Source organism: Ochotona curzoniae, unplaced genomic scaffold, assembly GCF_017591425.1.
Source record: "Ochotona curzoniae isolate NIBS_2020 unplaced genomic scaffold, NIBS_Ocur_1.0 scaffold_1852, whole genome shotgun sequence".
NCBI lineage: Eukaryota > Metazoa > Chordata > Mammalia > Lagomorpha > Ochotonidae > Ochotona > Ochotona curzoniae.
The window spans coordinates 48,688,389-48,714,805 of NW_024467087.1; the positions used below are offsets into that span (position 1 = coordinate 48,688,389).

The 26,417-nt window shown below is 39.7% G+C and overlaps 1 protein-coding gene across 2 annotated transcripts in view; it reads left to right on the forward strand.

Annotated features, from left to right (window-relative positions):
• The first annotated feature begins 2,172 nt into the window (after positions 1-2,172).
• The window catches only part of CHM (CHM Rab escort protein), a 172,132-nt gene continuing 147,887 nt past the window's right edge, over positions 2,173-26,417 (forward strand). Inside the window, exons 1-2 of one of the 2 annotated variants that reach the window (XM_041000005.1) lie at positions 2,173-2,242; positions 24,755-24,821. In XM_041000005.1, the coding sequence (XP_040855939.1) occupies positions 2,194-2,242; positions 24,755-24,821 (116 nt within the window). In that variant the 5' untranslated portion in view covers positions 2,173-2,193. The remainder of the gene's footprint in view (positions 2,243-24,754; positions 24,822-26,417) is intronic. The other variant, XM_041000006.1, reaches the window with a different exon arrangement.

A 26,417-nucleotide genomic window follows, 5' to 3' on the forward strand; every position in this document is an offset into this window, starting at 1 on the left:
TTTCTACTGCTGTGTTTAACATCTCACAGATGAGACTTATTTCAGTTCTGATAATACTCAGAACTTTCATTTTTTTTTTTTTTATATATGAAGGCAAATGGCAGAGTGACTCTGTGAGCGATAAGTTATGCTTTACTGGGGAATATCTTTTACATGAAATATTCATCAAAAAGTGTATCACAGTAGAATTGTTTAATACAGAAGGGTGACCCATTAAACAAAATTAGTAAAACTTGTAAAAGATGACTAAATTTATGGCAAGCCTCAACAGAAAGGCAGCAAAATTTCCAGCAAGATACATTTTAAAGAGTTTTCATGTAACTTTTCCAAAATTAACAAACATATTGAACATCTTCAGAATACAAGACACACAATAGTGATGAGTAGCAGATTCCAAATAATGATAAACACAATGGAGTCCTTGTTCTCATAGTACTTTACAGTTGTCTGGCAACTCAGACCAAGTTCAGTTCAGCAAATATATATATATTTTAAAGATTTATTTATTTGGAAAGTTGGAGTCACAGAGAGATGGAGATACAGCGAGAAAGTTCTTCTGTTCCCTGGTTCACTCAAATGTGGCTAAAGCTGCCAGAGCTGAGCTGATGCAAAGCCAGGATCCAGGAGCTTCTGGGTCTGCCATGCAGGTGCAGTGTCCCAAGGTCTTGGCCCATCCTCTACTGCTTTCTCAGGCCATAAGCCAGGAGCTAGATGGGAAGTGGAGCAGCCCTGACATGAACTGGTGCCCATATGGGATCCTGGCACGTACAAGGTGAGGATTTAACCACTGAGTCATTGTGCTGGGTCTCAGTTCAGCAAATATTTACCGAACTTTTATTATACACTAGAGGTAGATTAGGAGCAAGGCAATAAAAAGATAAGCTCCTGTCAGACAGTGGCTTATAATTTGTGGTAGTGTCTGGTGTGTATTTTTTTTTTTTTTTTGTCGATTATACAGATATGTGACCTCAATAGGAATCAACACCAATAGAAACCTTGGTGCAAATACAAATGTTAAGGTGGAGGTAGTATTGCTGTGTAGGAAATGTTAGCCTACCATACTGAAGAGATGAGAAGGGAGTGGAAGCTGAGTAGAATCTTGGGGGTGTATGTTATTCCAAAGAACTGACTGGCTCAATTCATGCTAAAGGAACAGCAAGTGTGAGCCTGATCACTAACAGGGGGAGAAAACGATGTGTCTGGGAACCACCAACAGCTCAGAGGACAGATGGTACGAGGGGAGTTTCACAACTGTCCTTTTAAAAAAACCGCAAAATTGGAGAAGTAATTTCTGTGATTAAGCACCGCTTTAGTCATCTGCAGCTCTCCTTCCTTTTGCTTTGGGGTTGTCAGATAGCAAAGATGGACCTTGAAAATACTTGCCAGAGCTATGTCAGCTGTCTGAGACAACGTCAAATGTCTCATCAAAAGCAGCCACTTTAATAAAAAGACTAGTTTAACTTAATTATTCCTGCAATAACTTATTAGGAGACTTTTGTGTGGACTTTATTCGCGGGGAAAATCAAATTCAGATTCAACAAACGCCTTATCAAGCCTCTACTATGCTTTCACATTTTTATCCCTTCCGAGAAAGCAAAGCTTTGTTTTCAAAATACATGTAACGCCAGGTGTCGGTTTGGACTAATTAGAATAGAAATAAGATGCGGATTCCATTCTGGTGAAAGCAGGGCATGAGGTTTTTCCTGAATTTTCATTAGGGAAACCTAGGAACTAGACACGGAACATAGTTACAAAATATTTTTGTGGCAAATAATGCTTGGGGAGTTAAAGTACAGAAATGCGGGTGGAAACAACTTTCAGATTGGAGCTAGAATTTCCTTTGTTCGATGAGCGAGCCCCTTTCTATTTCACTCCGCCCTCGATTTTGCCTAACAGTCCTCGTCAAGGTGCTTGGAAGTCTTTCCACATTCATCCTAGGCGGTATTACAAAAAAAATCTGCATTTCTCCTCTACCTCAAACCTTCGGATAAAGAACCCACTGAACTAAGTCTAGGAAAGGAATGGACCTCGTAACATTCCAGTAAGTATTTCAGCTATAACGCCTACCTGGATCCTGCACCCAGGAACTACAATACCCAGAATGCACCGTTTTCACTTCCGCCTTCTACCCAGGGAAAGCCGACTAGATCTCATTTCCACAAGCACTAGTCACATGATACGTTTCCTGTCAAGATGGCGGATAATCTCCCTTCGGAGTTTGATGTGATCGTGATAGGGACGGGTATGTGTGGCTCTGGTACTGTTCGGGAAAAGTGCAGGGAGTCTGTCTTGTGCTTACCTTCTCTGTCGGTGGTGAGGGTTGGCGAGAAATGCCGGGGTCGAGCGCGGGAGGGAGAACGGGAAGGAAGTGAGGTATTCTGGAGTCAGCGCGGGAGTTGGCAGCGCCAGGGAGGGGCTTGGAGCCGCGGTGCTTAGCGCCATTTGGGTAGGGGTCGATCTGGTCGATGCCGTTTTCTGAGGTTGGTTGCTGCGGTGATTCTTCTTAATTTTCTTAGAGACGGGTGCGTTTGCAGTGTCATGAGAATGGAGGGTTGGGATTTTGTCAATGCAGACACCTTTGGCTTGACATCATGAGCACTACCCCCCTGCTAGATTTCAGGGTGATATTTTCCATCCTCTGTTTCTCCATTTTATACGACCTTTGAATGTAACTGTGGTCCTAGAGTGCAGCTAGGAGACAGCTTAATCCTCAGTTTTACAAGAAAAATGCTCAGTTGTTGCCCGTGTATATATATATTTGTTAAGGAGAAGGAAATGCATTCTCTTCCATTGTATTCAGAAGCCTAGGGAATTAATTGGAATTTGTTGAGGTAGCCATTACTTTTGCATTATGATGCTGAGGGAAGTGCCAATTGCTTTCTGTCCCCTTCTTATCCACCCACAGCTCAATAAACTGAAAGCAATCACTCGAGTTCCAGTTCAGGTGTTCCTTATCTCCCCCTTGTTTTTTCATGTTGTTCTCCATGTTTTGGGTGGAGTCAGAATCTCTTCCCCCCCATTTTCTAGTTGATAAATTAACTGTACAACACGTGGCAGAAGATATTTGGCAGCGATTTGCGTTCTGTTTTTCTTAACAATGTAAGGAATACATTTTAGATGGGGTGGAATATGCTGCTGGGTGGGTTTGTGTGGTAGGCCAAATAAGACTCTGGTAGATGGGACCCTCCCCATTGTGTTAAGGAATTGAGGCCCTTTATGTTTCCAGGGTGGGAATAAAAAAAAATAATAGTTACCTGTTTTCAGATACTTGTTGTTTCCTAACCAGTGTGCTAAGTAAGCATTTTACAAGCCAGACATAACCTTCGCAACAACCATGTTAGAGTAGGCATTCTCTACATTTTATAGAAACGAAACAGGCAGCCTGGGAAGGTTGTCATTTTCTCAAGATCACATAGCTGGTAAATGTCCAAAGGCCCATTCCATTCTTGAAGCAGAAGCGCTGTTCTAACTCTCACAGCTGATCTGCGTTATTGGAAGTAATTAGGAAAACTTGGTGGTGCTTGGCTGTTAACTAGCTGTGTGGATTGAATGGATTGTGAGAGGCAGGCACTTAAAACTCTGAGCCTCATTGACCTTGCATTGGAATGTGAGGAGGGTACACTAGATAGCCTTTCAGGTATTTGTCTAAACTCCCCACCCCCACCGATTTTTTTGGTTGCACCTGAGCAATTAATTGTTCTTAGAATTGCCATGGTGTTCATTCCCATCCTGAAAATTACAAGGCTGCAGACAACTGTATTAGCTATGAAGAGATACTGAATGAGAGCTGGAAAGAGCCAATATCCTGTTCATTTTTTCCTATGCTAAAAATGAGAACAGTATCTGTTTTTGCATAGTTATTGTATTGTACTGGAATTCTATATTATTGTCTTGTTTCTTAGGAACTTGGAGGTTTTTTTAATCGAAATTTTCTCATGTGGATTCAGATTTTAATTAATGAGTGTTAATTCTTGGATCATGTAATAACTATTGTGGCTGTTGATACAGTGAAAATGAAGAATACATTATCCTGTTGGGAATGTATTATGGTAAAGATAGGAAGATGTTATGGGTGATCCAAGAAGATTGTATCGGGGACATGCGATACAATTTTGAGAAAGATTTTGAGAAAAATTTGTGTTAAAATTACTCCAGTGAGTTCAAGGGATGGAAGAATTGGAAGTTAGTTTTGAAAATTAAGTTTTTCCTATTCCTTAATGGTGACATTCTTTTTTTTTTTTTTAAATCGTACACAGTTGCTTAAATTTGCGATAAGGAAATTTGCCTTTAGATATGTCAAAAGTGAAAACATGTTGAATGAGTCATTTCTGTGGAATATTTTCTGTTTTAAATACTTTGCTGAAGGTAGTCTTTCAAATTAATTTAATAAATGAGGTAAGTCCTTATTTGACTGTATCATGAGAAAAGCAGTGCTTTGTGGATTCAGACACTAATGAAGCAGAATTAATCATGCGTCATGTATCAGAAACAATTTATGAGATATAATTTTTGTTTAACAGATTTAGTTCTAGTTTAGGCATCAAAAGACAACTGCTTCATCAGGTAGGATCCTGTGAGGTTAAGATTCCTTTTGCCCTGGTTAATTTGCATTCTCACTTTTTGAAACATAAAATCAAAGTTTTTCCTTAGGATGTATATTAATGGGGTGATTAAAAAAATAAAATTTGTATGATGTAATTTTTTTCGTTCATCCCATTTCTTCTGATCAGGAAATGCAGGAAATACTTTTTGGACACTCAAAACATCAAAAAATAAAATAAAAGTGTTACACTGTGGGAAATAGAAGTGAAATAAAGGCAGCTATAAATGTAAATGTTAGGTCTAAGTGTGGTCTTCAGCTGTAGTGTACAATTGTCAATTTCAGAATTTTTTAAAAGATTTATTTTTATTGAAAAGGCTGATGGGCATAGAGAAGGAGAGATGAAGTTCTTCGTCTGCTGGTTCACTCCCCAAATAGCCGCAACGGCCAGAGCTGAGCTGGTCTGGAGCCAGGAACTTGTAGGTATCCTGCGTGGGTAGAGGGTCCCAGTGCTTTGGGCCATCTTCTACTCCTTTCTCAGGCTACAAGCATGGGGCTGGATGGGAAGTGGGCAGCTGGGACACGAATCTGTGCCCATATGGGATCCTGGTGCATGCAAGGCAAGGATTTAGCTCCTGGGCCATTGCGCCGGGCCCCATTTTCAGAATATTTTGCTATTTTAAAAGTTACTGGGAGTGGTAAATTTCGACAATTTTATGAATTTCATTGGTTTCAGATTAAAAATAGCGACAGTAACATAACATGTGGAGATGACTTACATGCAACCTGTATAATCTGCCACAGAGCAAAGAATACAAAGAAACAGGCAAGATGGAAGATTAAGAGTTATGTGATAATCCTTTAGTCATTTAGTAGCATGTTATTTAACTTCATGGTGTTGTTAATTTCTTTTTTCTTCCTGATACTGATTTTGTTTTGTGGCTTGGAGACTGTCCTTTCTAGTAACATGTTATTTAACTTCATGGCATTGTAAATTTCTACTTTTCTTTCTAGTTTGATTTTGTTTTATGACTTTGCATTTCAGGGGATGTACAGTAGCTGTGAAATGGAGACTAACATCCAGATGTGAGGATATAATGCAGTATGCATCTCTACTTCCAGACAAACACGGACTTACAATAAAACTGTTTACTATATCTTGACAATAGGATGCTGGACTCTCTGCCATTGTCCATGCCCGCAATGATGGACATATGACTGTGTATCAAGAACTATACTTCAGTAATGATATAGAGGAACTAGGTGAGGGTTGGTGGGGAGGGAATTAGGGAGAGGATAAGGGAAATTCCAGGAGCCTATAGAACTGTATCATAAAATGATCATAAAAAAAATAATAATAAAAAAGGAAGAAGTTAAAAAAAGGGTTATGTGATAATCTTGACATGCTTATACATAGGGAAATCCCTTAGGTCTTCACTTGGCAATACATTCTTATTTAGAAATAATTCTCGAATGCTCAGAGCATGTTAGAACGATGTCATCAGGAGATGTGGGGAGTGTTAACCCTCTCTGTCAACACAGACATACCCGATTAGATCCCTAAGAGAGAGCTCCTATCTGTGTACAGAAAAGGCAGAGACAAATACCTAAAATGCAAACCTTTATAAACACCCTGGTTGCTTGGCACCAGTTATGAGTAGTGACAGACAGACATTACTCAGGGTATTCACCCCACATTTATTTATTTATTTTTAAAGCCTCATTTTTTTTTTTAAAAAAGATTTATTTTTATTGCAAAGTCAGATATATAGAGAGAAGAAGAGAGAGAGGAAGATCATCTGTCTGATGATTCACTCCCCAAGTGGCTGCAACGTCTGGAGCTGAGCCAATCCAAAGCCAGGAGCTACTTCCAGGTCTCCCACACGGGTGCAGGGTCCCAAGGCTTTGGGCTGTCCTCCACTGCTTTCCCAGGCCACAGGCAGGGAGCTGGATGGGAAGTGGATCTGCCAGGATTAGAACTGGTGCGCATATAGTATCCTGGCACATGTAAGGCAAGGACTTTAGCTGCTAGGCCACCGTGATGAGCCCTCATCCCACATTTATTGAGAACCTAGTCCTTTCTTTGCCCTTGTAAAGTTTCCTATATTGCCTATATTTGGGATTTGTGTGTGTGTACTTCCTGACAGTGACATCCTCAGAGGTGTTCTTAAGACAGTGTAGGCTTTCATTACACCTTTCCTGCTTTCTGTCGGCCGTGTAGAGATTCCATCTGCCTCCCTCCCTGTCTTCCTTAATTTTATAAAGACCTATTTTATTTACTTGGAAGACAGAGTGACAGAGAGAAGGAAAGGCAAAGAGAAAAAAGAGATTCCCCATTTGCTGGTACATTCCCTAAATAGCTGTGATGACTGGAACTGGGCCAGGATGAAGCCAGGAGCCTCAAATTTCATTCAGGTCTCCCAGGGGTGTAACAGGGGCCTATGCCCTTGGGCTACCCTCAATTGCTTTTCTGGGCACATTAGCCGAGCTAGGGACTGGAATCAGAACAGCTGGCACAAGACCCTGTGCTCGGGCTGTGGGCATTGCAGAAGGTGGCATAGCTCACTAGTCCCAAAAACACCACACTTGAGAACGTTTGGAATTTTTTCCCTGATGATGGATAGTGGAATAGGTTGAACATTTTCCCATGCAGAGGATGGACACATATTGTCTTTTATGATTTAAGGATTGTATTGATATTAATTATTGAAAAAAGGGGGGATAATAAAAATAAAAAGATGGGGGAAGTTTCAAGGGATTCTGCGCTGTAAGCCCCGATTACCTCACTAGATTGTTCTTACAATAGTACAATAATACTCATAGTTGTGGGCCCAGCGTGGAAGCCTAGTGGCTAAAGTCCTTGCCTTGGACATGCTGGCGTCCCATATGGACACAGAATATAATCCAGGCGGCCTTGCTTCCCATCTAGCTCCCTGCTTGTGGCCTGGAAAGGGAGTGGAGGACAGCCCAAAGTCTTGGGACCCTGCACCTGGACCTGGAAGAAGCTCCTGGTTCCTGGCTTCCGATTGGCTCAGTTCCAGCCGTTGCGGTCGGCTGCTTCGGGACTGATTCGTCTGACAGAAGATCTTCCTCTCTTTATTCCTCTCTGTAGATCTGCCTTTCTAATAAAAATAAATAAATCTTTAAAAAATATTCCAAGTTGTGGTAGAAAGGTCCATATGATAATCTCAGGACTTTCCTACTTTGTGTTGGACACATTGCGAAGTCTCATGGGACATCTGTTTACTGTGTGTAAAATGAGATATTTAAATTAGGTGCTCTGTAAGCTGGAGAGTACTACCATACTATTGTGTTTGCCTAATTATGAGTTCCTGTCCTTGATAAAAGGCTAAGTGTTGGTTTGTCCTTTTAGGACGTAAAATTCTTGTTTATTATCTGTTAGGAAATTTTCTATCAGCTTAACTGATGAAAACAAATTTTCTTGAAAATTATAAGCTGCCTTTCTCAGGAAAGTACGTAGGTGGTGCAGTCCCATTCCATAATGAGTTAAAACGCTAAGGTAGTTCACATTGTTTGGCAGCTTGTGAAGATGGTGGAGTTGTTTCGCTTCTCTAACCCTCTGGGCGTAGAGATGCTCTAGAAAGAATTGTGAGGACTGATTATTTGCTAAATACCCATTTGTGACCATTTCCAGGTTCAAACATCAGAAGGTGTCTATAATTCCTCATCATTTCCCAACAACCATGTGTCCAGCTCTAGAGCAGATTATAATTTTTAGCTGAAGAGGCCATCTATTTTTGGATTGTGACATTCTAGTGTTTTTTAAAAAGAGGTGCTGTGCGGACTCTCCCCCACAGATTCCTTTAGTACCCTGTTGCTGGAGGAAGTGAGCCTGCTGCCCGCCACCCAGCCTCCCGGCCGCGAGAGACAGACAGACGGACAGGGGTTCTGTCTAAGCAGTTCCGATTTATTGGGGAAATTCAGTTCGTTATATAGAGTAAGGGATAGCCTCAGGCCGGGAATTTGAGCAATTCCAGAACAGGGGAAACTAGGAGCATGACTGTGGAAGCCACTTCCCATAAGCCCGGGTAGGTGAGCGAGATGGCCCTGGTCAATCAGTATTTCCTTGGAGCTAGGTGACTCCTGCCCTGGTTCACGCCCAGGGCTCTGTCCTTGGCCGCCATCTTGCTCGCCAGTGACCTGGACTGTTAGTCGCCATCTTATTGACGTAGTGACCTCTTTGCCCCTGGGCCCCACAGTGGGGATAATCGGACAACTGTAAGGGTGGCTTTGTATACACATGGGCTTTTAGTCTTGAGGATACTGATCTACCAATTAAAATAGTTACTCGGAGAGAAAGTACTTCAGAACTTCTGTAAGGTTTACAAATGCTAATGTATTTTGTATGCTCTACTTAATTGGACATGCATAGTTCTCATTTGAGTAAAACTGCAAAGTGAGTAACAGAATAGCTCTGCAATCAGACAAGCTTGGCTTGAATCCTAGCTATGCGGCTTGTGGCATGTTAGGGATATTCCTAAAACTTTTTTTTTTAAAAGGTTTATTTATTTTTATTACAAAGTCGGATATACAGAGAAGCGAAGAGACAGAGAGAAAGATCTTCCGTCCGATGATTCACTCCCCAAGTGAGTGCAATGGCTCATGCTATGCCGATCCGAAGCCAAGATCCAGGAACTTCTTCCAGGTCTCCCACACGGATGCAGGGTCCCAAAGCTTTGGGCCGTCTTCGACTGCTTTCCCAGGCCACAGGCAGGGAGCTGGATGGGAAGTGGAGCTGTTGGAGTTAGAACCGGTGCACAAATGGGATCCTGGCACGTTCAAGGCGAGGACTTCAGCCACTAGGCCATGCCACCGGGCCCATTCCTAAAACCTTTAAGCTTCAGTTTTCTTTTTTTTGTTTTTTTTAGATTTATTTATTTTTATTAGAAAGGTGGGTATAGAGGGAGGAGGAGAGACAGAAGAAGATCTTTCATCCGATGGTTCACTCCCCAAGTGACTGTAACACCTGGAGCTGAGCCAATCTGAAGCAAGGAGCCAAGAGCTTCTTCTGGATCTCCCACATGGGTGCAGGGTCCCAAGGCTGTGCGCCGTCCTCCACTGCTTTCCCAGGCCACAGGCAGGGAGCTGGATGGGAAACGGGGCTGCCATATGGGATCCTGCTGCATTCAAGGCGAGGATGTTAACCACTATGCTATCGCGCCAGGCCCCAATTTTCTTATTTCTAAATAGGGTAAAGTTCACAGAGCTGTGTTAAGGGTTCAATGAGATGATTCCTCTAACGTACTTATTAAGTGTTCTAAAAATATAGTTGATTTTTGTAGCCCATCATTACCATAGTGTAGTGTGTTTATTACTATGCTTACTTGAGTGCTTTCCAAGAAGGGCTCATGATTTCCACGGAGAACAGTGAAAGGATTCAGGTATGCGATTCATCTAACTCCTCCTCTTGCACTGCTGTTTGGGAACGATCCTTGTGTGTTTATCACTGTTTCTACCACAGATCTTACCTTGCGGTTTCCAGATTTTCTTTCTGTTTCATCAGCTTGCATTTACCGTCTGTCTGGTCTGTAGCTTTGAACAAATTTACATTTGTCTTTTGGGGATGTACTATGAAACACTTCCTTGTCAAGTGTAAGAAATGCTGAAGGAACGCAAGAAAATCTAACGGGTTTTGCTGTTCTGAAAGAAAGTGGCACCGCTCTGCATGCTTATGGATGGAAAAGTGTGTCTTTTCTGTTCTTCACACCCAGAAAAGTAAAAGGAGTTAGCTAAGTCTGGAGAAGCCTCTCAGGGAGATGCTTCCCCTTCTCTGTAAGTCATAAATTTGTGCCAATCCCTTGGAGAGAGCCACATCTGTTAGCGGAGTTCCCTCTGCAGCATCATTTTCATCTCCCATGTCTCATGTCATTTTCTCATTTTCTCTAGTGTTCTCATGGTGTTTTGGATAACTCAGGCTCCAGCAATTAAAATCAAATAGGGCTGCTCACCACCACATTCTCATGTTTAACATCAAATCCCAATGCACAGAAACAATTATAATTCCATATAATTGACCTGTTACTCATGCTAAATCATCTGCTATTCAGTTCCATTGCAAAGTCTTTGAACTGAAATGTTAGGCTGTGCCTGTTGTGTATGTAAATGGATTTAAAGGTAAAATAGGCTAAAAATCACCATCGGTACTTGGTTGATAATAACAGAGATTAGAAGGATTTTGAGGATGTTCATTTGTGAATAACAAAATAGGGATACTTTCGATGGTTGATTTATTGTCTTTAGCACTTCTAGTAATTTCATTAAAGGGGAGTGTAAAAAGAGACAATCATTTATCACAAATATTGACTTGTGAAAGAATGGTTATACCGAAGTCAGCTCGTAATCATAATGAGACTTAAACCCCACCCATTTGCAAATAGCAGAAGAGATGGGGTAATTTTATTTCCTATTGGATTTTACGAAGAACCTAAATTGATAATATTGTACTATTTGAATGATTTATGTTACATTTAGAAAAGTAATGACTTTTTTTTTTCTGTAGTTTTGCAAACTCGTGTTCTTGTTGCAATGTGGCAGCTTTATGATTTTTAGCTGTACTTGTTTTTGTGAGCCACATTTGCACCTTTGTTGAACTACTTTCCTGTATGTGGATTTAATGTCGTTTCCTTGGAAAAGTTAATTCAATTTGGTGTATAGGGCATTCATTTTATATAGGGGCATCAGGCACGTTCGGAAGATGCTGAGGTGTGAATTCTAATACTTTCTATGAACTGTGTTACTATGACATAGACTAATCAAAATAGAATATAATTAGAGAATTAATTTTAGTACTTATAGCATATGCAAACTATATCAAACATTTGTTAAATACCAAGAACCATACTAAATGCTGAAAATATATGGCTTATTTTATTCTCACAATAACTGATTGTGGAAGAGAATTTATAATTTTCATTTTATCATTGTGGAGCCTTAGGCATAGCTGAGTATTACCAAGGGCAAAATATTAACATTGATATGACTAGTGTTATTAGTCAAGTTTGTTGGATTTTTTCCAAGTGAGAAAATACTTTATACAGTCTAGATTATTTTGTTTTTAGTTTGTTCTTGGCAATTGTTTTAATTTGGGGTATAGCCATTATTGATTTTCAAAATAGCCACATGACATCACCATCATATTGAGACATTATGACATCTATATAAGCTTGTGAAACTTCCTTTTGGGGTATAAAATGACCTGGTTTACACTTTTAAATTGAAAAGAGAATCTCAGCTACTAATGCCATGACAATAAGTGAAATCAGATATTACTGTCACATTCTAAGATAAAGTTTGTTTCAAATTTATTCTTACTTTGATCACCAGATATATGATTTCCCACTGAAATTGTTGTTTGTACATGGGCTGCGGTTTGCTATTTTGTGTCTTGTTTTCAGTATACTTGAAAGCAATTTTCTTTTTTTTTTTTTAAAGATTTATTTATTTTTATCACAAATTCATATATATAGAGAGGAGACATAGAGAGGAATATCTTCTGTTCGATGGTTCACTCCCTAAGTGTCCGCAATGGATGGTGCTGCGTTGATCTGAAGCCAGGGGCCAGGAGCCTCTTCCAGGTCTCCCACATGGCTGCAGGGTCCCAAGGCTTTGGGCTGTCCTCTGCTGCTTTCCCAGGCCACACGCAGGGAGCTGGATGGGAAGCAGGGCTGCCGGGATTAGAACTGGCGTCCATATGGGGATCCAGGCGAATTCAAGGCTGCTAGGTCACCACCCCGGTCCTCCCCCCCCCTTTTAAAAAAATTTATTTATTTTTATTGCAAAGTCAGATATACAGAGAGGAGAGACAGGGGAAGATCTTCCATCTGATGATTCACTCCCCAAGTGACCGCAATGGCTGGAGCTGAGCCAATCTGAGCCAAGGATTTCACCCTTGAACTTTTATTTCAAGTAAACTCAGTGTAGCCTTTTTAATGTTCAAGAAGAAATAAATTTCTTTAGTGTTTCTTTAATGATATGCAACTCATTTTCTCAAATACGTAATGAAGCTTCATTTAAGAAATTAATTTCTTAAATTTCCTTAAGGAAAATTAGTACAGTTAAAAAAGAACAAATTCATTGGTACTTTAAAATTATTTTATAAGGCCCATGAAATTTTATCTCCTTTTAAAACAATGAATTTCATGGTAGGAACGCATGTAAGAGAGGTTATTTTTCTGTGATTTTTATAACACTTCTGGAATCAGCAGTTTCTCATCTATTTTAAACTCATAAATAATATAATCAAGGTCCTGTTGCTGAGGCCCATAAATGGAATATGTTCTGAACAAGTTATTTCCTTCATCAAAAGGTAAAAATGATGTTAAGTGTGAAGAGAACTTAGCTTGGATAGCCTTTGGCTGTGAAAAAGATCGTTTTGTTGCTTAGTTTAAATTGGTACAACAAAAGTATTAGTGTTAAAATTAAAAATTAATTTTAGTAGAAATTCCTTATTTGCTGGCACAGACAAGGTCTTCAGCGTGTAATACTTGGTATGTTTTTGAGATTTATTCATTTCTATTGGAAAGGCAGATTTACAGAGATAAGGAGAGACAGAGAGGAAGATCTTCATCTGCTGGTTCATTTCCCAAATGATTGCAACAGCTGGAGCTGAGCTGCTCTGAAGCCAGGAGCCAGGAGCCTCTTCTGGGTTTCCAACGCAGGTGCAGGGTCCCAAGGCTTTGGGCTATCCTCTACTGCTTTCCCAGGCCACAAGAAGGGTGCTGGATGGGAAGTGGAGCAGCTGGGGCAAGAACTGGTGCCCGTATAGGATCCTAGTGGATGTAAGACGAGGATTTAGCCACTAGGCTATCGTGCTAGGCCCTGAATAGAAGCTTGTAAGAGTTGATACAGGTTTTTTGATTTAGGTAAAACACAATACAAAATTTCTTTGTTAGTGAATTTTATAGTTTAAATCTTTCAGTGACTCTTCAAATTTGGTGTTTCTTCTTCTTCTTCTTTTTTTTTTTCTTTCTCATTCATTTGATTTGAAAGAGAAAGGGAAAGAAGGAGAGAGCAAAAGAGCTCTTGTATCTACCATTTCACTCTCCAATAGGCCTGAACAGCAGGGCTGACTGAGGTCCTGGAAGCAAGCCAGGAAGGCTGTACGTGTCTCTCAGCAAGGGTGCAAGAAACCAAGCACTTGGGCATCTTATACTGTCTTCCCAGCAGAAGGCAGCTTGACTGGAAGCCTCAGTAGAGGGTGCCAGAAGCTCAAGCCATCTTTTGTGCCACAGTGCTGTGGTGCCTTCTTTTTCATTTTTGTTTTCTAACCTTTACATGGTGAAAAATTTCAAACAGAAACGTAGACTAAAATACCCCTCAGTCTCCATATATCAGTCTCAGCTCAACAGTCATAAACTCACCATCAGTCTTGTTTTCTCTGTATCCTCCACCATGTCTTTTTTAAACCTCTAGTGATTGGGAACAAATCCCAGATCAGATATCATTTTGTTTGTAAATATTTCAAAATACATTTAAAAGATATTAAGAGCTCTCCTTATCTTTTAAATTTTCCAATTTTTCTTTGAATGGCAGAACGAGAGAGAGAGAGAGAGACAGAGACAGAGGGAGATCGTGGATGTTTCACTCCTTCAATGACCACAATGGCCAGAACAACTGGGCTGGTCCGCGGCCTGGAGCTTCTTCCTGATTTCCCACATGGGTGCAGGAGCCCAAGCAACAGAACTGTCCTCTGCTGCTTTCCTAGGCACATTAGCAGGCAAGTGGATCGAAAGTAGAGCAGCCAGGACTTGAAGCAGCACCCAATATCTTTGTCATTATACCTTTTACATCTTCAGTTTTTCCTGAGGTATGCATCCATTATATTTCTTTATTTTAAAAAAATTATTTATTTTTATTGGAAAGGCAGATATACAGAGAGGAGCAGAGACACAAAGGAAGATCTTTTGTTTGATGGTTCACTCCCCAAGTGGCCGCAACAGCTGGAGCTGAGATAATCTGAAGCCAGGAGCCAGGAACCTCCTCCAGGTCTCCCTCGCGGATGCAGGATCCCAAGGCTTTGGGCCATCCTGGACTGCTTTCCCAGGCCACAAGCAGGGAGCTGGATTGGAAGTGGAGCAGCTGGAACAGGAACTGGAGCTCTTATGGGATCCCAGTGCATTCAAGGCGAGGACATTAGCTGCTAGGCCACCGCATCGTCCCCCCTCCCCGTTTTTTTTGTAAAAGATTTATTTATTTAGGAACTTCTCTTTTCTTTGGTCCTCTTTTCATTGTTCTACTGAATTTGCATTAGTTTCCCCCCTCCCACTCCCTAACCCCCACAGTTGCAGCCTATAAAGCCTCTTTTCTCAGATGGGGCTTCTAGTGATAACCTGATAGAAAAGTTGGAGTCTTCTGCTTTTTGGAGTTTTTGGTGTACTCTGAATTCTCAGTGCTGTCAGAAACGATTTTTTTTTTCACACACTTTGTGATACCATGTCAGGTTTTTTTTTTTTTTTTTTTGTTACAGGTTTGGGTGGTTTGTAGCGAACCACTGTTTTGGAATTCATGAAATTTTATCGCCTAGCTTCGCTGGGGATAGGTCGTTAACTCCTCTGATTAGTATTATTCTATCCACTCACCTGTCAATCAAGTGAACCCTTCCCCAGGAGATCCTTCTCACCTGTGACCTGGGGTCTATATAGCAGAAACACTGTGCTTCCCAAGAATCTGAGAAGCCATGTCTGTTGCTGGGATCCTTCTGGGTTTTTGCAGACATAGTGGATGCAAGGTAGAAATATCTCCCCCCATATTTCCCTTCAGTGCCCATATTATCCCTGGATGTAGCCCTCAGTTTTTAAATAAACTTGATCACTTAATTTTTTAAAAAATTTCTTTGTTTAATTTTTAAAGATTTGTTTTTATTGAAAAGGCAGATTTACACAGAAGTGACAAAGTTTCACTCTGCAAGTGGCCACAAGGCCCGCACCTGAGCTGATCCAAAGCCAGGAGTTTGTTCCAGGTCTCCCACACGGGTGCGGGGTCCCAAGGCTTTGGGCTGCCCTCCACTGCTTTCCCAGACCACAAACAGGGAGCTGGATGGGAAGTGGAGTAGCTGGGACAAGAACTGGTGCTCATATGGGATCCGGGTGCATGGAAACCTGTAAAATCACACTTGAATTATATAAATTTGGCGAGGTAGGCAGCTACTCCAGGATCATGGGCTTGGAAGCCACTCCCCCCCATCTGTGCGTTCCCTCCTGTTCACCTGTGATGCTCACCTATCCTCACCTGGAACCTCAGAGGAGGCGGTATTGCATTGTTGTATAACCACTCCCCTCACAAGCCCTTATAAAGGCCCATGATAAGGATGGGCTCCCTCTCTTGGTCTTCTCTGACACTCTGACTCTTGGCCAGGACAGAGGTAGGCCCTGAGCGTGGCCCCTGTGTGTCTATATTCCTCACCCTGTGTTTACTGCTTGGGTGGATAGCGACGCTAAGATGCTTTGTATTTCTAATCTTGGGAGTTCCAGGAGAGGGGAGGCGTAGCAGTGATGGAATGTGGCCAGAGAAACCAGGAAAAGGTGAATGCCTGCAGCTTTGTACGTGTGCCCAGGTTGTTCACTGTATGCCTCTTAGGATAACTTACATTACTGGGGAAGCTGGGATATAGGTCTTCAATTTAACGGACGGTCTTCAGGGTAATGACCATTTGTTCTTGGGGTTACCACTGACTAGATTGGTATATGGAGTTGTGATTTGCTATTTCTAGTGGACTCTGTTATCACCAAGCTTGGTTAATAAAGACTCCTTAGTGAACCTTAGACATGCCCGGCGTGATCTTGCTCACACTCCACAACACAAGATGAGGATTTAGCCACTGAGCTATCAAGGTGGGCTCATCACTTTTTTTTTTTAAAGATATATTTGTTCTTATGGGAAAGGCAGGTTTATGGAGAGAAGAGACAGAAAGGTCTTCCAGCTGCTGGTTTATTCCCCAAATGGTTGTAATGGTTGCAATGGCTGGAGCTAAGCTGATCTAAAGCCAGGAGCCAGAAGCCCCCCTTTGTGTCTCCCACACGGGTGCAGGGTCCCAAGGCTTTGGACCATCCTCGACTGCTTTCCCAGGCCACAAGCAGGGAACCTGGATGGGAAGTGGAGTAGCCAGAATATGAACCTGCACCCATTAAACTTAATCATTTTTTAAGTTGTTTTTGTGTCTGTGCTTAGAATGCTTTTTAAGTAAGAGGTCAGAAACTGGAAAAGGAATATTAGGCTCAATCTGGCCCACAACATGTGGGTGTTTGGGTTTAGTATTTTGCTTGCATTGTCAGTTTTAACCTTTGCTGCTGCTGCTGCGGCTGCCTTTCAGAGTCCTGTTTTTGTGTTTTCCTTTAATCAGTTGTGGGGCGGAGGGGTGGGGGCGGGGAGGAGGAGAGGGACTGAGGCACTGCCAGCTGGAGAGGATTCCTATCTCATTCACTGCTCACCTCTCCAAATTCCTGTGAGGGGTTGGGCTGGGCTTTGAGCCCTTGGGCAGGAAGTCTATTCAGTTCTTCCTCCTGGGTAGCAGCAGGAGCTCAATTACTTGACTCATCGCTGCTGCCTTCCAAGGTCTGCCTCCTCGGGAACCCAGAGTCAGGAGTTGGAACTATTTTTACCCAGATTTATATGGGATGCATGTATCTTAATGAGTGTTAACCAGTAGGCTGATTTCTCACCTCTTTTTAAGTTACGTTTAGAATTCATTTGAAAGAATGATCTCTATTCCTCTAACTTTGACTCCTTGGCTACCGGGGTTGAGCAGGCTTAAGCTAGTATATCCCAGAACTCAATTTGGGTTTTCCATTCTGGGTGGGAGGAGCTTAAATATCTGGGTTGTTAGCCACTGCCTGTCAAGTGTTAATTTGCAGGAAACTGGAATCAGCTGAGCCCAGGTATCCTTTATGGGATGCGGGCTTCCTTAGGTAGGTGGTGGTGGGGGGGGTGTACATACCAGGAAGGCCTTAACCACCACAGCAAGTATTTGTACCCTTTAATTTTCACTTTAAGTAATTTGCCTAAGAATAGAGGCCAACCTACTGATCTAGGGTTAACTTCACATTCAAAATTTGAAATAAACCATGAGATTCCTTCATTGTATCTACTAAGTATATCTCTATTCTGTAACTGAGATACAGTCATTTAGTGTAAACCTGGGAACAGGAAACCTGTCTTGGTTCGGTTTCCCAAATATTGAAATGTTTTTGTTATTAGCCATTCCTTAAAGCTCACACTATCTTGAATTAAAAAAACAAGAAGAAAGGAAATAAATACAGTGAATGTTTTAACTGGTATCATACTTTCCTAAAATTCTAAAATTCACAGATATAAATGCAATACTTTATCCAGTGAGGAAGAAATTCATAGATTTTAAATTACTATCGTTACATATTTGGTATTATGTGTGTGTGTAGTGGAGGGTCAAGTCAATTAACGTAATTAATGTGAAAATAGCATTTTTAAGTCTTGTTAGTTCACTAGGCCACTCACTTTTTTCCTTTTAGCAATAGCCACTCTAGATTTAAGATGCAGACTTTCAGTATAGAAGTTACTTGAAACTGGTTTGAAGTTGAGTTTTTCTCCTTTGTAATGTCTTGAGCAGCCGCACACTACTTAATTGTCTAGCCTAGCTTTTGCATTGCTCAACCCAGTCAGTCTGGGACCTAAAGTTGTTTATGCATTGTTAACAATAGTGTGGAATGTCTTTATGTAAGATTGTTTACATTGTAAACTAAAGGATATAGATTTCTAAAGGCTTGTTGTCATCACATGCTTTTCCTGGCCAGCAATTGTATTTTTTTTTTTCCCTGAAAAAGAAGTTATTCTTTATAAAAGCAGTCACAGTAAATTCTCTAGTTCTTTGTCATTTTCTTTCCATTCTGGTCTTCACTAGTTATAAGTAACAGATGAAATGACTTTCAAGGTAAAAAGCAGGAATCCATTTTGAGATGTTCTATAAAATAAAAGAGTGATTTATGGTTTCATGTGTTTTGGGCTGAAAGCACTCGGGCTTTGCTAGGTCATCAGAGTCCTGTCATGGGAATCTATTATTTATTGTTTGATATGCTGGGGGTGGTGTAAGTACTTTATTTTATGTTTATCTCATGTAAGTATAGTGTTAGGAAAAAAAATCAATCCCAGATATTAATACAGCTTTAAGATTATAACATGCAGAACTGTCTTAAATATTATAGTTGTGAATGATGTGGTCCAGCATTAAGGATTTAGATTAAAGGGAGGTTTTGAAAAATGAATGAGTGATGGTTTCATTCTTATAAAATGTTTTAGGTAATCTTATAAAATGTTTTAGGTAAAATTCTTGAAAATATTAATTTTATGCCTTTTGGGTTCTGATTTTAGCCTGCCTCCATGTGATGGTGAAACATCTCTATTTTATCTCCATAGGCTTTGGAAAATCGCAGAAAGCTGTGACCACACATGTTGTTATATGGTTATATAACAGATCATACGTTTCTCATTTTTTCCCTCACTGTCAAATCCATAACAATCTCATGTGAGAGGGGTGTTGTGGAGCAAACCTCTGTCTGTCCCCATTACAACTGTGTGGGAATGCTAATTCAGTGCCTATTTACCTATATTTAATAAAAGTGACTTGTTAGAGTTAATATTGCCCCAGAATTATGCATAATTCCTGTAATTCAGATATACTGTAGAACTTTTACCTTCTAAAATTATTTATTTGAAAGGCAGAGTTACAGAGAGAGGTCTTCCATCTGCTGTTCACTCCTAAAATGGCTGCGATGCTGTCCTTGCTGAAGCCAGGAGCCTGTTCTGGGTCTCTCACATCAGTGGCAGGGGCCATCCTGTTCTGCTTTCCCAGGTGCCTTAATAGGTAGCTAGTTCAGAAGTGGAGCACCCATATGGGATGCTGGGATACTTAAGGCGGTAGCTTAACTTGCAATGCTACAGCACTGGCCCCAAGATTTGGCTTTTTAAAAATGATTTTAAATTAATAGATTAAAAAATTGTACTTCATTTACTTTAAGAGAAACACAGTGCTAGAGCTCTTTGGTTCACTCTTTAGATGCCCACAACAGTTGGGACTGGGAGAGACTGAAGCCAGGAGCCCAGACCGAATCCAGATCTCTCCTGAGTGGCAGGAAACCAAGTACTCGAAACATCACCTGATAACCCCAAAGGGTGTATTAGCAGCAAAGAAATTCTTGTTATATCTTTTAAGATGAAGTATAACTTAAGAATATAGCAAACAACTTATAACTTGTTTTATTCCTGTCCAAGTAACTTACGTTTAAGGAGTAGCAGAAGGATGGAAGAGAAGCAACATTTATTGAATATGACATCCTCTGTGATGCCGTCTAAAGAGCTTCATAGTGTTTATACCTATTCTTATATCCCTAATGAGGCATACAAATAATATTGGCTCCATTTTATAGTTGAAATCCTTATACTCTGTATATTAGTGCTCACACATTTTGAAGAGTATTTCCAGTGGAATTCTGTGTAATTCAGCTCCTATCTAGAGTATCTGTTTCTAACTCATGTCTTTTTTTTTTTCTCTTGGGAGATACTGTAAATCATTGTAAATCTACATGTGTTTTGTACAAGTCTATCACAAAGATGTATGAATTTCATGACTCAGAAGTTCATTTTTTAAACATTAAAATTTTAATTTTTTGCATCCATCAGGAGTTTAAGTGCTGCTGAAATCATGTTTACAGATTTTGAACAGAACACTTTTTACTAAATTATCCTTTCCTAAATTATCCTGTCCAGTTTAAGTACATTAACTTCTAATAGGAATTAAAAAAAATCCCAAGACTTAAAGCTCCAGTCTTTATAAAACTTAGAAAAAGTTATTTCTCCATGCAGTGATTAGAGGTCCCCCTGCCCCAAACTGTTTGATTTGACCACGCTATTCTGGCTAACATTCTTTTATAACTGCCCCTTGCTTAGAGGTTCAAGTTCAGACTTCATAATTTGGTTTCAAATATCCCATTCCTCCCTCTCCCTTTAGTCATGTTGTGACCAAAACATTTAATGAGAGATTCAACCTCATAAGAAATTTCTCAAGCACATAGTATTGGCTATAGGCACTGTGCAGTACAGCAGATCTCTAGTTGTGTAGCAAATTTCATGGCCATTTGTTATTGGCAACTCTGCATTTCCCTCAACCTGATACAAATGGCAGCCACCATTCTGCCTTTTGATTCTTTGAATTTACCTATTTTAAACACTTAAAGTCCTGTCCGTTCTTCTGTGGTTGGCTTTGTGTGTTGCAGTATTATTCACAGTAGCTAAGATGTGAGAACAGTGTAAATGGCTGTTGATGGAAGAATAATACTAAGAAGATAAGGTTTATCCATTTAGTAGGATATTACCTCTTAAAAAAGGTAATGATGCGTTGACTCGTGGTGCAACATGGGTAACCCTTGAAAAGTTTATACTATGTGAAATGGGCCAGTCCAGTTGCTCTTGCCAAGCACCATCTTTTGGTTTTCCCTTTTACCTCTTGCTGGGAATGATCCCTTTCCCTTTCCTTTTCCATGCAGATCCTGCAAGACACAGCTAGTGTCCAATCTGGGTTTTCCATGACCCTTCTTTACAGAGGGAATGTTTCTTTCCATTGTGTTCTTACAGCAGTTTTAGGTATGCTTAATACTTAAATGTTTTCTAAGATTCTTGTTCTTTAGATTCTCAGCTCTGTTAGGCTAGGGATTATCTTAACTTTTTATGTGGTCACATTTTTTTTTCTATTAACCTCCTCCTCTCTCCTTCCCCTATTTTTCCCTTGTTATTTTCATTCCTTCAGCAAATATGTAATCTACTACGTGTGTTCTATTTTCAGGGACTGTTTACAGATTGAGAGGGAAGAAATTAGGAAATGTTGGCCAGAAAAAGCCATTGTTAGCTATAGTATTAGTTTATTATTTTAGTAAAGCTAAGCAGGGATGTTATAGGTCTTTACTACCATTTCACACTGGCATAGCCTATCAGTTTCACAAAGTTATGGCAATGGATGTATGAAAGTATTAAGGAAAACCAAAAGTCATTTTGGTTTTGTGTAATTTGGACTGAGGTCATGTTCAGTGCTGAAATCCTTTCTTGCCTGTGCTTTGTCAGCAGAGGCTTGCTCCTGCAGTGTTGATTGCAGCCATGGAAGTAGCCACACGAATATCTGCTTACCCAAAGTAACAGCTATTTGGGGCAAGTAGAGGAGAGTAATTTTATTATTGTTCACTATTGGAGTTGGCATCTGATTAAAAATAGATGGGCGTTTGGAGTAGAGTGAAGATGTAATGTTTCTAATGCAATTATATATGAAGGTACTGTACTAAAAACTCACGGCACTAGACTTAGCAGGTAATTTATTTTTTGTTGAAAAACTGCTTGGAAATCCATTCGCGTAAAAGATGTCCAAAAAGATATTAAAACATGTACTGGTTGGTTACTACAGCTCTGCCTTATGGTGGAGTGCCTGGCTTTGATACCCAGCTTCTGACTTCTGTCTTCCTGTGGATGCAGACCCTGGAGCACAGCGGGGCTGACTCGGATATTTGGATTCCTTTCACCAGTTCTGAGACCTGGATTGAGTTCCCAGCTCCTGGCTCTGGTCTCTGCTGTTGTGGGCATCTGGAAGTGAGCTGTTAGATGGCAGATCTGCCTTTGTCTCTACCTGTCAGATACTTAAAATATAAAAAATAAATTTGAATATGGAAAAGCTATAACTGGCCACAATTTTTTACACCAAGTTAAGCATCTTTTAATCTCATTTTAAAAAACTTTTTGAAGTACTCTTTTTGTATTCATAGGACATGTGCCCTTGAGTGATCCCATGAGGTACATAGAGATAGTAGGAAGAACCAAATGTTGTGAGGTAGATAGTGATGTATGAAGCAAAGGCTCAGAGAAGTTAAGTGATTTCTTTGATGTTGCACAGCCAATTAAGCAACAGAACTAAGATTCAAGTCTGTTTGAGACAATTCCTGGTTCATTGTATCAATGTAGTGCCCTTAAATTGTGATTTTCAAATTTATGTCCTAGTTAGAAATAATGAATTATTATGGAATTGTGCATTGAAAATACGAAATTACTATATTACTTGATGTTTAGCAAGTTAGCAGACTGTTCTGAATTCATTTCCTCATTTGGGTGAGACTGCTGTCCTCAACATTGTGAGAGAGAGATGAAGTCAGTGGTGTTTGTAAAGATCCAGTGTGAAGCACAGAATCCTGGACTAAGGTTTGATTTTGTTGTTGCTGTTGTAACACCAAGAATGTTATTTTTAGCATCCCATTTTCTTTACTGTTCTTGTAGCTGAGCTGCTTACTGAGCTTTTAAAATACATGAATGAGACTGCACTTCAATAACAGGAACACTGCTTCTTTAAAGGTGTAGCAAAAAGTTCAAATGGTCTTGAGGTACAGAACTGTAAGAATAACGTAGTTTCATTTGAGGAACTAAGTATGCTTAGCTTTTAAAATTTTCCTTTGTTGGGCCCGGCGCGGTGGCGCAAGTGGTTAAAGATCCTCGCCTTGCACGCCCGGGATCCCATATGGGCGCCAGTTCTAATCCCGGCAGCCCCGCTTCCCTTCCAGCTCCCTGCCTGTGGCCCAGGAAAGCAGATGAGGACGGCCCAAAGCTTTGGGACCCTGCACCCGCGTGGGAGACCCGGAAGAGGCTCCTGGCTTCGGATCGGCATAGTATCGGCCCGTTGCGCTCACTTGGGGAGTGAATCATCGGATGGAAGATCTTCCTCTCTGTCTCTCCTCTGTATATCCGCCTTTCCAATAAAAAATAATAAAAATAAATCTTTAAAATTTTCCTTTGTCTTATTTCCAGATACTCTTTTTTTTTTTCTTGAATTATATCCAAAGTTAATGTTAGAACATCATGATGGCTTGTTTCTGATAATTGATATTTAATGGTTATATTCAGTACATTTGGTCAGAACTACTATTTTGAACCCAACATTATATACCCACAAAGTGTACAATGCTGGAAAACTAGTTCCTTTGTAAAGTCATCTGGATCTTGTGTTTAATGTGGGTTTAAACTGGAGATTGTGTCAATTGCTTCCATGTGTGCATTACTTTTATATAAAGAAAGTAACCTTTCCTTTTCTTTGAAATCTTTGCTGCTTATCATGTAGTTTGTGTAGTTTTAATCCTTTGCAAAATAAGAGCACGGTTTATTTTCTGCTAGGTGAAAATTCAGTAAGATTAGGATGCTTCATCACAATGAATGAGTTAGCACCACAGAACTTTGCAAACCAGAAATTTTCCAAACGTAGCTTCTTTGTGTGTCTGATAGAAAAGATTTGATGGCCTCTATCAGAATGGTATATCTTATGATTAAAAGTTATAAAAGAGCCTTAAACTTACAGCATAGGGAATTAACTACCAAATGTGGGAGAAAACCTGACTTTTAAAAATTATAAAAGCATTCTTTTTGTAAATGTTCAGATTTTTCCTGTTATTAGTGGTAGTAATATATATGAGCTTTTGTCATAATCAGCTTTGTGGTGTGGCTAAATTTGATTCCAAAGCAGTGATGTTTTCTTTTCAAACTGCTGTATTGACCAAAAGACAAAATGATATATTTTGTAAATGACCTCTTTATGTTAGTGAACATATTTCTCAAAACAAAAAAAAAAATTATGGCTTTGTGGCATTGTGGCTTTGGCATTGGATCTGAGTTCACATTTCCGCTATAGATCCTCTTTTAAAGAAAGCATTAAACATGTTAGGATATTTGTGCCTAGAGTCTTTTTCATCTCTAACATGTGTGCATAGATGCTTAACTCAGCAGCTGAGAGAATCAGATGAATTGGTGTGTGAACATGTCTCCTAAATAACAATATTCTTTGTGAAAAGTGTGCTTACAGTTGCTCATTTTTGGTGTTTTGCACATAAAAATGATTTATTTTTAAAAGCGTGCCTGTTGCACAAAACAATGTTCAGGTTAGCTGCCTGGTGTCTTTAGTTTACATTGTCTTTGGGGATTTAATTTTCCGATAGAAATTTACAGATACTGCATAATTAAGAAAATTGAATAAAATATAAAAATATGAGAAAGTACTTGCTAGTGTAATAAAAAGAAAATTTATAATTTTGAACATAAGACAGTGTCTTATTGAATTATTCTATATAGTAAAGATATGCTTAGCACATTTAGTGTAAAATGTGTATGGATACATATTTCTACATTCTAAATGATATAGGTGTGTTTTTATAGGTTTGCCTGAATCCATCATTGCGGCTGCATGTTCAAGAAGTGGACAGAGAGTTCTGCATGTTGATTCGTAAGTTTTATCAATTTTAGCATTTAACATTTGCCGAATGTCTGTTTAAAGATTAAAATTTAAATATATATATGTCTGTATGTGGATGTGTATATATATATATATAGCATATGCAAACTTCTTAATTTAGATTAACTTTAAGTTTTAAATTGATTGGACTTAGTGTTTACCAGTAATGAATATCTAAAATATATAATGTATATTTTACTATTTTGTGAAATGCTTCCTTTGAGAATAAAAAAAAATGCTTCCTAATTCTTTATCATAAATGATTTTGGTTTTTGAATAGTAATTATCTAAGAGGCTTGAAATCCTAACACCTGCTCTTTTTCATATAAATATATATATATGTTTGTGTGTATCTAAAGCTGTGTTATTGTGTTTATGCATGCACCGTTTGTTTAATTAAACAGCTCTTGACATTGAGTTTTTTTTGTTGTTTTTTTATTTTTTGCAAGCCATTAATCTAGTCGTTTAAAAAATTTTTAATGTCAAAATTGTTTGGAATTTACAACAAAAGTATAGTAGTGCCAAGAGTTTTTAAAATATACTTCACACTCAATTTGCCCTATTGTTAAATTCATATTAGTAGTCACATTAATGAGCCACACAGAGCATTTCCTAATTTTTAATTGAAACACCTTCTATTCCCCCAAACTGCCAATAATCAACATTAATAGTTTAGATTTCAGTTTGTTATAAAAGCACCAATAAATTTAAAATGTGGTTTCTTTTTTTGAAATTTATTTATTTTTATTATAAAGATATACAGAGAGGAGGAGAGACAGAGAGAAAGATCTTCTGTCTGATGATTCACTCCCCAAGTGACCACAGTGGTTGGTGCTGTGCTGATTGGAATCCAGGAACCAGGAACCTCATCCGGGTCTCCCATGTGGGTGCAGGATCCCAAGGCCTTAGGCTGTCCTTGACTGCTTTCCCAGGCCACAAGCAGGGAGCTGGATGGGAAGTGGAGCTGCCGGGATTAGAACCGGTGTCCATATGGGATCCTGGTGGGTTCAAGGCAACAATTTAGGCCGCTAGGCTACACCACCGGGCCCTAGCATGTGGTTTCTTAAAGTTAATCAAAACTTTGAAACAAATCTATGTATTGTGTCTTGGGACTTTAATGAATGGGAATAAAGCAGAAAGGAGAAGTGGAGTTTGTGATTTTCTGTTAGATATAAACTATTATATATTTTGAATGTAATTTTTAAACGATTTTTTTATATATCATATATGCATAATTATTTATTTTTTACATTTAAAAGATTTTAAAAATTTATATTTAAATTTTATTTTATTTTTATTGGAAAAGCAGATTTAGAGTAGGAGAGACAGAAAAAGGTCTTGCATCCACTGGTTCTCTGTCCAAATAATCACAACGGCTGGAGCTGAGCTAATCCATAGCTAGGAGCAAGGAGCCCCCTCTGGGTTTCCCATACAGGTGCAGGGTTCCAAGGCTTTGGACTATCCTCTACTGCTTTCCCAAAGCAGGGAGCTGGATGCGAAGTGGAGCAGCAGGGACACAAACCTGTGCCCATATAGGGTTGTCGTTCTTGCAGGTGCAGGATTAACCAGTTGGGCCATCGTACTGGG